Consider the following 9,712-nt stretch of genomic DNA (forward strand, 5'->3'; position numbering starts at 1 on the left):
AGAAAGCATCAAGAGAAGATGGAAGGAATACACAGAGTCACTGTACCAAAAGAAAATGGTTAATGTTCAACCATTTCAAGAGGTACCATATGATCCAGAGCCAATGATACTGAAGGAGGAAGTACAATGTGCATTGAAGGAATTAGCAAAGAACAAGGCACCAGGAATTGATGGAATAAAAATTGAAATCTTTCAAGAAAGTGAGGCGGCACAGGAGGCACTCACTCATCTCTGCCAAGAAATTTGGAAGACAACTATCTGGCCGACTGATTAGAAGAGGTCCGTATTTGTGCCCATTCCAAAGAATGTGGAAATCATCGGACAATCTCTTTGATATCCCATGCGAGTAAAGTTTTACTACAGGTAATATAGAAATGGCTACAATCATACATTGACAGAGAACTTCCAGAGGTTCAAGTCGGATTCTGAAGAGGCTGTGGAACGAGGGATATCATTGCTGATATCTGATGGATCTTTGTTGAAAGCAGAGAATATCTTTGTTTATCTGTGCTTTATTGACTACGCAAATGCTTTTGATTGTGTGGATCATGACAAGCTATGGGTAACATTGCGAAGTATGAGTATTTCAGAACACTTAATTGTGCTCATGAGGAATCTGTACCTGGACCAAGAAGCAGTTGTTGGAACAGAACATGGGAACAGTGAATGTTTTAAAATTAAGAAAGGTGTGCGACAAGGTTGTATTGTTTCACCATACTTATTTAACCTGTATGCTGAGCAAATAATCCGAGAAGCTGGGTTCTATGAAGAAAACCGTGGCATCAGGATTGGAGGAAGACTCATTAACAACCTGTGATATGCAGATGATACAACCTTGCTTGCTGAAAGTGAAGAGGACTTAAAAAATTTACTGATGAAGATCAAAGAGCACAGCTTTCGGTATGGATTACATCTCAATATAAAGAAAACAAAAATCCTCACCACTGGACCAATAAACAACATTCTTATCAACGGAGGAAAGATTGAAGTTGTCAAGTAAGTCATTCTTCTTGCATCAACTATCAGCACTCATGGAAGCAGCAGTCAAGAAATCAAGCGACATATTGCATTAGGCAAATCTGCTGCACAAGACCTTTTAAAAGTGTTGAAGAGTAAAGGTGCTAAGGTGCTCCTGACCCAAGCTATGGTATTTTCAGTAACCTCTTATGCATGCAAAAGCTGGACAGTAAATAAGGAAGACCGTAGAAGAATTGATACTTTTGAGTTATGGTGTTGGAGGAGAATATTGAAAGTGCCATGAGCTGCCAAAAGAACCAACAGGTCTGTGTTGGAAGAAGTGCAGCTAGAGTGCTCCTTGGAGGCCAGGATGGCCAAACTTTGTCTCTTATACTTCGGACATATTGTGAGGGACCAGTCACTGGAGAAGGATATCATGTTTGGTAAGGTGGAGGGTCAGAGAAAAAGAGGAAAACCCCCATCGAGATGGATTGGCAAAGTGGCAGCATCAGTGGGCTCAAGTGTGGCAACAATTGTGAGGTTGTCCCAGGATTGGGCAGTTTTCGTTCTGTTGTGCATAGGGTCACTCTGAGTCAGTACTGACTCTATGGCACCTAACAACAAAAACATCATTCTCTGTTTTGCAACCTCAATTTAGGGTGAGTTTGGCTTCTGTCTTTTGATCAAGTTATATAGGAGCTGGTTTTGGCTCTTACCCAGTGGATGGAGGTATAGAGAATATGGTTGCTTCTGGGTTGTTTGGGCACTGTGGTTGTCTCCTGTCATATGGGAAAGAGGAGAAAACCCTGCACTCGTGCACACATACACAAGAAAGTAAAACAATAAACAAACAACACTGAAAAGATAAAAAAGAAATAAAAACAGGCAGCAAACAACAAAAAAAGGAGATATCTAAAAAGAGAAATGTGGGACAGTAAATTGGAGCTATAGGTCAGAAAATAAAAGGTAGAAGGAAAAAACCTTAGAAAAGCAACAGGTAGAGGACATAGATAAAGTAGAGAGTGGTAATGAAAAGTTCAGTAGGATAAAAAAGAAGAGTGGAAATGAGAAACTGAAGAAAAGGAAAACACTCAAGGGGATGGATGGATGGAGAAGAAAGAATAAACCAACACAAACAACAAAACAATGAAAGGAAAAAATAGACATAAAAAACAGTGCAACTGTTGGCCCCAGAGAGAAAATTCTGCAGGCTTTTGCCAGTCAAGGTGTTAATGAAGTGAGTAGGAAGGATTTGGCAGTGGAGCTCCCCATCCTAAATGGAGTTCCTGTTGATCTAGGTGTTACCTATATGTTCATGGCATTCAATCCAGAAGTAGTTCATGGAGACACTTGATAATTTCAGTGTAAGTACCACAGGACAACTGAGGACAGGATTACTGGTTATGAGGGTTTCTCTTAGAATAATGCAGGTCTGATGACTTTGTGGGTTTTGTAGGTCTGAAACTAGGTACCAAAATGGCAGACCCCCGCCTCACACTGGCATGGCTCACAAAAATGTGGCTCTGAACTCCCGTAGAGCATGGTCTGTGCTGGGGGTAGATTATCACCAGGAGAGTGTGGAGGAAAAGAAGGAAACACACCTTTTCTGTTTCTTATGTGTATTTGCTTTGCCAGGCTACCTTCTGTCACCAAAGCTGCTCATAATAATTCAAGATGATCATGCCTCATAAGCCTTTCATCAGTCAGTTTCTGGTTGATGTTCAACTAGTTCAAGTGGTAGCATATGATCAAGAATCAGTGGTACAGAAGGCATTGGTGAAAAACAAGGCTCCAGGAATTGATGGGATACAAATTGAAATCTTTCAACAAACAGATGCAGCCCTGGATATGTTCACTTGTCCGTGTAGAGATATTTGGAAGACGGCTACCTGGCAAACTGATTGGAAGAGATCCATATTTTTGTCCATTCCAAAGTGAAGTAACCCAGTGGAATGCAGGAATCAGTGAACAGTATCATTAATATCACATGCATGTACAATTTTGATGAAGATAATTCAACAATGTAGGAGTGGGGATGTCATTGTTAATGTCAGATGGATCTTGGCTGAAAGCAGCAAATACCAGAAAGGTGTTATTTTCTGGTTTATTGACTATGCAAAGGCTTTGTTTTTTACTGTGTGGATCATTGAAAACGATGGATAACATCGCAAAGAATGCACAGTCCAGAACACTTACTTGTGCTCATGAAGAACCTGTACATATACCAAGAGGCAGTTGTTAGAATAGGGCAAGGGATTATTGTATGGTATAAAATCAAGAGGTGTGTGCTATAGGGTTGTATCCTTTCACCATACTTAATCAGTATGCTGAGTTAATAATCTAAGAAGCTGGATTATATGAACAATGTGGCATCACAATTGGAGAAAGACTCGTTAAACAATCTGCAATATACAGATGATACAACTTTGCTTGCTAGAAGTGAAAAGAAATTGAAATACTTATTGTTAGGTACCATCCTGTCGGTACCAACTCATAACAACCTTATGCATAACAGAACAAAACATTGCTCAGTCCTGCACCATCCTCACATTCTTTAAGCTTGAGCCCATTGCTGCTGGCACTGTGCCAATCTATCTCATTGGTGGTCCAAGCATGATGTCCTTTTCCAGGTACTGACCCCTCCTAACAATATATTTGAAGTATGAGAGTTGAAGTCTGGCTAACCTGGCTTCTAAGGAGCATTTTGGCTGTACTTCTTCCAGCACAGATTGATTTGTTCCTCTGGCAGTCCATGGTACTGTTAACGTTCTCTTCCTACACCATAATTCAAGTGCATCAATTCTTCTCTGGTCTTCCTTATTTATTGTCCAACTGTCTCACATGCATATGAGGCTATTGGAAATACCATGGCTTGAGTCAGGCACATCTTAGTCCTGAAACTGACATCTTTGTGCTTAACACTTTAAAGAGGTCTTTTGCAACAGATTTTCCTGATGCAAAGTGTCATTTGATTTCTTGAATGCTGCTTCCTGAGCATTGATTGTGGACCCAAGGAAAATGAAGACTTTGACAAATCATTATTTTCTCCATTTATCATGTTGTTATTTATTGGCCCAGCATACTGAAAGCTGTAGTCTTAGATCTTCATCACTTGTCTGTCAGTTTGTCATGCTGAGGTAGCTTGTGAGTTGCTGTGATTCTGGAAGCTATGTCACTAGTACTTTAAATACCAGTAGGGTCACCATGGTGAACAGTTTTCAGCTGAGCTTCCAGACTAAGTGAGACTAGGAAGAATATTTAATCACTGAAAACCTTATGAGTAGCAGTGTAACACTGTCAGCACCAGAATGGTGGTGGTGGTTATGTGCCATGGAGTTGGTTCCGACTCATAACGATCCTGTTCAGGGTTTCTGAGGCTCTAAATCTTTATGGGAGCAGAAAGTCTCATCTTTCTCCCACGGAACAGCTGGTAGTTTTGAACTGCTGAACCTGAAGTTAGCAGCTTGATTCATAACCACTACTCTACCAGAGCTCCTTCTATTGAATATTAAACATGATGAAGAGCACCAGAAGAGTGGGATATTGTATCACTTGGCACAGTGGCAGCAGCTATGGGCTCAAGTGTAGCAATGATTGTGAGGTTGGCACAGGTCTAGGCAGTGTTTCATTAAATTGTGCATAGGGTCGCTATGAGTTGGTATGGACTCTACAGCACCTAATAACAACAACCACAGCAACAACATAGAGATCAAAGTTTATTAATGGTTGCTATGGCTACGGTGGGATTGGGAAAAGGGGGAAAGTTTTGTTGTTGTTAGATCTCATGGAGTCTTTTCAGACTCATAGTGACTCTGTATGGGGTTTTAGAGACTTCAAGTCTCAGCAGAGCAGAAAGCCCTGTCTTTCTCCCTTTGAGCCACTGGTGGGCTCAAACTGCTCACCTTTTAGTTCATAGCCTAGTGCTTATTGTATGGAGCCATTGAATGCCCAGTGTGGAAGGTTAAAGGGATGAAAATGTTTCTTTGATTTAAGGGTAGGGTTGTTGTAATTATCAATCAGTTTTATACCTGAAGAAGTGAATTGCTAAAAGTTGTATATTAGACATAATTGTTGTTGCTAAGTACTGTGGATTCAGTTCCAGCTCATAGCAACCCTGCACAGGGTTTCTGAGACTGTAAATCTTTACAGGAGCAGAAAGCCTTATCTTTCTTCCGTGGAACAGCTGGTAGTTTCAAACTGCCAACCTTGAGGTTAGCAACCGGATTTGTAGCCACTATGCTACCAGAGCTCCTTACAATAGAAATGTTTAGGGTCATCATTTCAGGGGACTTCCTTGTTAATTGGCCTAGTAACATGTTTAGTGTTTCTGTACTATGCTAGTTGGGTAGTGCATGGGTTCTTACATGCTTGCAAGCAGCCATCCAAGGCACAATTGGTCTCTTTTTCTGGAGCAGCAGAGAAAGAAAGAGAGTCGTAAGTAGAAAGCGGGTATAGAATGTGTTGCTAATTGCCTCCATGAGCAACTTCCTTTTTGCCATGAGACCAGAGGAAGAATATAGTGCCCAGCTACCTTTACTAAATATTTTCATCAAAGATTCCATCGAAGAATCCTGATCCAAAGGGGAGAAATGTAGAACAGATTTTCAAGTTCTCATGAACTCTGAGGTTTCATGTACCCTGCCTTGTGATAATCTTTAAACCTTAAAACCAAACAATAGTTTAGCTTAATTAGTAAATACAACACAAAGAAAGTTGGCTTTGAATTTTAAGCTACTTAAAGAACTTTCTGTATGTATCCAAAGGAGCCATGGTTACACACTGGATTGATTATGTGTTGGGCTTATATCTAGAAAGATTGTTAGTTTGAGCCCACCAGCTGTTCTGTGGGATAAAGATGAGGCTGTGTACTTCTGTAAAGATTTACAGCCTTGTAAATCCTGTGGAGTAATTCTCCTCTGTCCTATGTGAGTCTACACTGACTTGTTGGTAGTAGCGGATGTACTGGATTCAATTGATAATAGGAACTCTAAAGATTCGATAGGAACAAAGTGGATGAGAGTGATTGCACAACTCAAGAATTTAACCAGTTTCCCAAAATGGCATCTGTCGAAATCGGTGTATGTTTTACTTTAAGTATTTTCTCAGCAAGTTACTAGAAGGAAAATTTTAAGATGAGAAGAGATGATGGCTTTTACTTTTAAACAGAAGCCCCGTAAGTTAAACAGATTATTTGTTTTTTCCTGATTAAAGGGGAAAGTGTGTTAATTACTATTCTCGATTCCTGTTTTCCCAGTCATTCCTCTTCCTTATACAATCTGTCCATCCCCATGGAAACATTCCCAAGGGAAGGCAATTTTAGAACCATTAATCAATCCAATAGTTTTTATTTCTCTTGCATTTACCACCTTTGTATCTTCCTAAACAAAAATACAGAAATGTGGTTATTGCTGTACTTTAAAAAGTAGAATCCATTTAAATAAATATAACAATCCTTTTTCACAGGATTGAAAACTAGCTGTATATGTGCAAGACATTTTTTTACATTATAACTTATTGTATGTATAGATTCATATGCTCAGAAGTAAATTCATATGTGGTCACCTGTGATGTACTTCCCATAGATGGAGAGCCACTGATGTATTCCAACAACTGCCTTCATTTAATAGATGAAGAAACTTAGGTTCAGAATGTAAAGAGGTTTTTCCATAGTTAAAGTTCCATAATGACAGCTGTAACTAGAATGTAGTGTCATCTGACTAGTATTTTCATGTGCCTGGATGTTTCTGAATTTTTCTTTTGAAATAAAGTTTAATGAACTGGAAGTCTAACATCTGAAATTAAAAATCTGAATCTAAATTTATTTCCAGGTCTTTGAAGAAACTGGTTTTGATATCAAAGACTATATATGTAAGGATGATTACATTGAACTTCGAATCAATGACCAGCTTGCTCGTTTGTACATTATTCCAGGAGTTCCAAAAGATACAAAATTTAACCCAAAAACAAGAAGAGAAATTCGGGTATGTAACAGTTAGAAGTATTTATACATTTGCTAGATAGATGAAGTAGCACATTGTTTTTAGAAACTCTCTAATAATAATGAACTATATGAACTTTTCCTTTATATTTCAGAACATTGAGTGGTTCTCCATTGAAAAATTGCCCTGTCATAGAAATGATATGACCCCAAAATCCAAACTTGGTTTGGCACCTAACAAATTTTTTATGGCCATTCCATTTATCAGGTACATTCATGTTTTTTGTAATACTACAATAACAATGATTTTGCTGATTACTTGGCATAGCCAAGTTTTAAAAGTGAATGCTTAATCTTTCCAGACCTTTAAGAGACTGGCTTTCTCGAAGATTTGGAGATTCTTCAGACAGTGACAATGGATTTTCCTCAGCTGGCAGCACACCAGCAAAACCCACTGTGGAAAAATTAAGGTAAAGAAACACATTCATGGAATTTTGACTTTCTGATAGTCTTTAAGGCTATATAATTTTTATTTCCAAAGTTTACAAAGGTGTAGGATTCCTTTATACAGATACTGTTTAGTTATTAGTATTTTTTTTTTAACCCTAAGAGATTTGATGAGTTGGAAAAGATTAATTGAAGTCTAAGGGAGCTTCGGACACATTTAAAAATACTACATTCAAGAGACTATCAATTTTTTAGGTAGAACACTAGAAAAAAGAGTCATATGTTGGCAGATGTATGTGGGTGCTTTTTAAATGGTTACTTCTCTGTTCTTATATCCAGTTTGATAGATAAGTGAATTTCTGTGGATAATTGAATGTATGACAGTCTGATTTTGTATAGTGGAGATGTTGTTGTTGTTGTTAAGTGCCGTCGAGTCGGTTCCGACCCATAGCGACCCTGTACAGGGTTTCCGAGGGTGTAAATCTTTACGGGAGTAGAAAGCCTCATCTTTCTCCCGCGGAGCAGCTGGTAGTTTCGAACCGCTGACCTTAAGGTTCGCAGCCCGATTCGTAACCACTACGCTACCAGAGCTCCTGACATAGTGGAGATACTGACATATAATTTGTTAGTCAACATGATGGACTGTGAAGACTTCCTTCAGCTTGTTTTGTTTTGTATTTACTTTGCCTAGCATAGTGTGTATGTAATTATTTTTAACTGCCACTGAGTTGGTCTCCAACTTATAGAGACCACCCTATTCACATGAAAAGAAATGCTTGCTGCCTGGTCCTACACATCCCATGATTTGTTGTGTATTGAACCATTAATGTTTTATTGTGAATTATGTGATAGTTTACATGGGAGAAAATTAGCTTTACATTCATCCTATCGTATATCATTTTATTGCCATGGTTACAATCCCCTTCATGCACCATCAGCCAACCAAAGGGTATACCCGGCAAGCCTCCTCACCTTGTCAGCACACTGCCCCTCTCCCTCTCTGGGTCTAGAGTCCCTAGCCACTCTATCTCCCCATGTCATTGTCTCTGCCTCCATCTCTGCTATCACTGTTTCTCTGGGTAGGGTCCCACACTCCACTTTTCACCCTTGATGGTCCCAGGGACCTCCACTCCTGGACTGCAAAGTCAATCACTCCCATCTTTTGTTACAAAGTGTCTACTTTTACATTTCCAACCCTCACAGTCAGTCATGATAACAATTATTCACTATTTTACCACAAGAGACCTATTCCCATCTCCTTTTATCAGCCCCGCCCAGACAGAATGGAAACTACTCAGTGGAGATTGTACCTTCCTCCACACTCTCTAGATATAGGTTCAATCTTGAAAGCCTGTAATCCAGTCACTTCTTGCCTTTGTAGCTCCCCCATTTTGGGTAGCCAATTTCCAAGTTGCCCATTCCTGTCTACTCTGTATATGGAGGGGATGGGAATGATCCTCGCTTTAAAGAATTATTCCCTCTTTTGAGCTACTGTCTCCATAGGTGTAGGTCAAGTTCATAAAATTGTATCAGATTACTTGTTTTTTCCTTTTCTTTCTTCTTCTAGTTTAGCTCTGATTACCCAGTCACTGAAGACAGATCAAGTGGGTATTATCTGCAAGTGTGAGTGTTCTTGAGCATATACTCTCTCTGCTTATCAGCTAGACGCTTCACTCTCCACTCTAGTCCTCTGTGGCTATGTCACTGACTCTGGGCCCAAGAGTCCCTAGGTCTTGCCACACTGCTGGCCAACCAGGTCTCTACCTGGGTTCACAGAAATCTATTGAACATTGTAGGGCTTAGCTTGCAGCTTCATTGCTGTTTTTCCCTCACTTCCCATTATCAGTGATGAATGTGGTCACCAATCAGAGCACATATCTGCTCCTCTATTCCCATTGAGTCTTAGTCTTGGAAGGTGGTTTGCTCTGAGGGGACCTAACCGCTAGCCTTGATGTCTCCTGGGCGAGCAACTTGCTTCTTCTTGTAGTAATCAGTTGAACTGCCATTATTGTTTTGTGTTTTTCCTGTCAGTTTTTCTTTTAAGAAGAATCTTATGTTCTTCTAGCCACTCCAGGCTGGTCTGCTTGTCCTTTCAAGTGGAAATTTCCCAACTCAGAAAATTCTGGATGGGGTTCAGGATTCCACCTATGTTCTTATTTAATGCAGAGGCTCCACAGGAAACATCCTTCACTGGACACTTTGTAGCCCCATTTTAGGTGTTTCAATCAGTTATAGGCAGAAGACGGACTTAGAAGGTTTCTATGGTGATATTTATGGCTATTCCTTTCTCTCCCCCTCAAGTGTCTATTTTCTAATGGTATGCCAGGGAAACCAAGATTGAAAAGACAGCCAAGCATCTTAACATTATTT

General features: G+C 39.7%; 1 protein-coding gene across 2 annotated transcripts in view; it reads left to right on the forward strand.

The window, feature by feature from the left end:
- The window catches only part of DCP2 (decapping mRNA 2), an 87,018-nt gene that overhangs the window by 53,965 nt on the left and 23,341 nt on the right, over positions 1–9,712 (forward strand). For both annotated transcript variants that reach the window (XM_006875515.1, XM_006875516.1), the window contains exons 5-7: positions 6,786–6,938; positions 7,051–7,163; positions 7,258–7,365. In XM_006875515.1, coding sequence (XP_006875577.1) covers positions 6,786–6,938; positions 7,051–7,163; positions 7,258–7,365 — 374 coding nt within the window. The remainder of the gene's footprint in view (positions 1–6,785; positions 6,939–7,050; positions 7,164–7,257; positions 7,366–9,712) is intronic.

This window comes from Chrysochloris asiatica, unplaced genomic scaffold (assembly GCF_000296735.1).
Source record: "Chrysochloris asiatica unplaced genomic scaffold, ChrAsi1.0 scaffold00330, whole genome shotgun sequence".
In the NCBI taxonomy this organism is placed as follows: Eukaryota; Metazoa; Chordata; class Mammalia; order Afrosoricida; family Chrysochloridae; genus Chrysochloris; species Chrysochloris asiatica.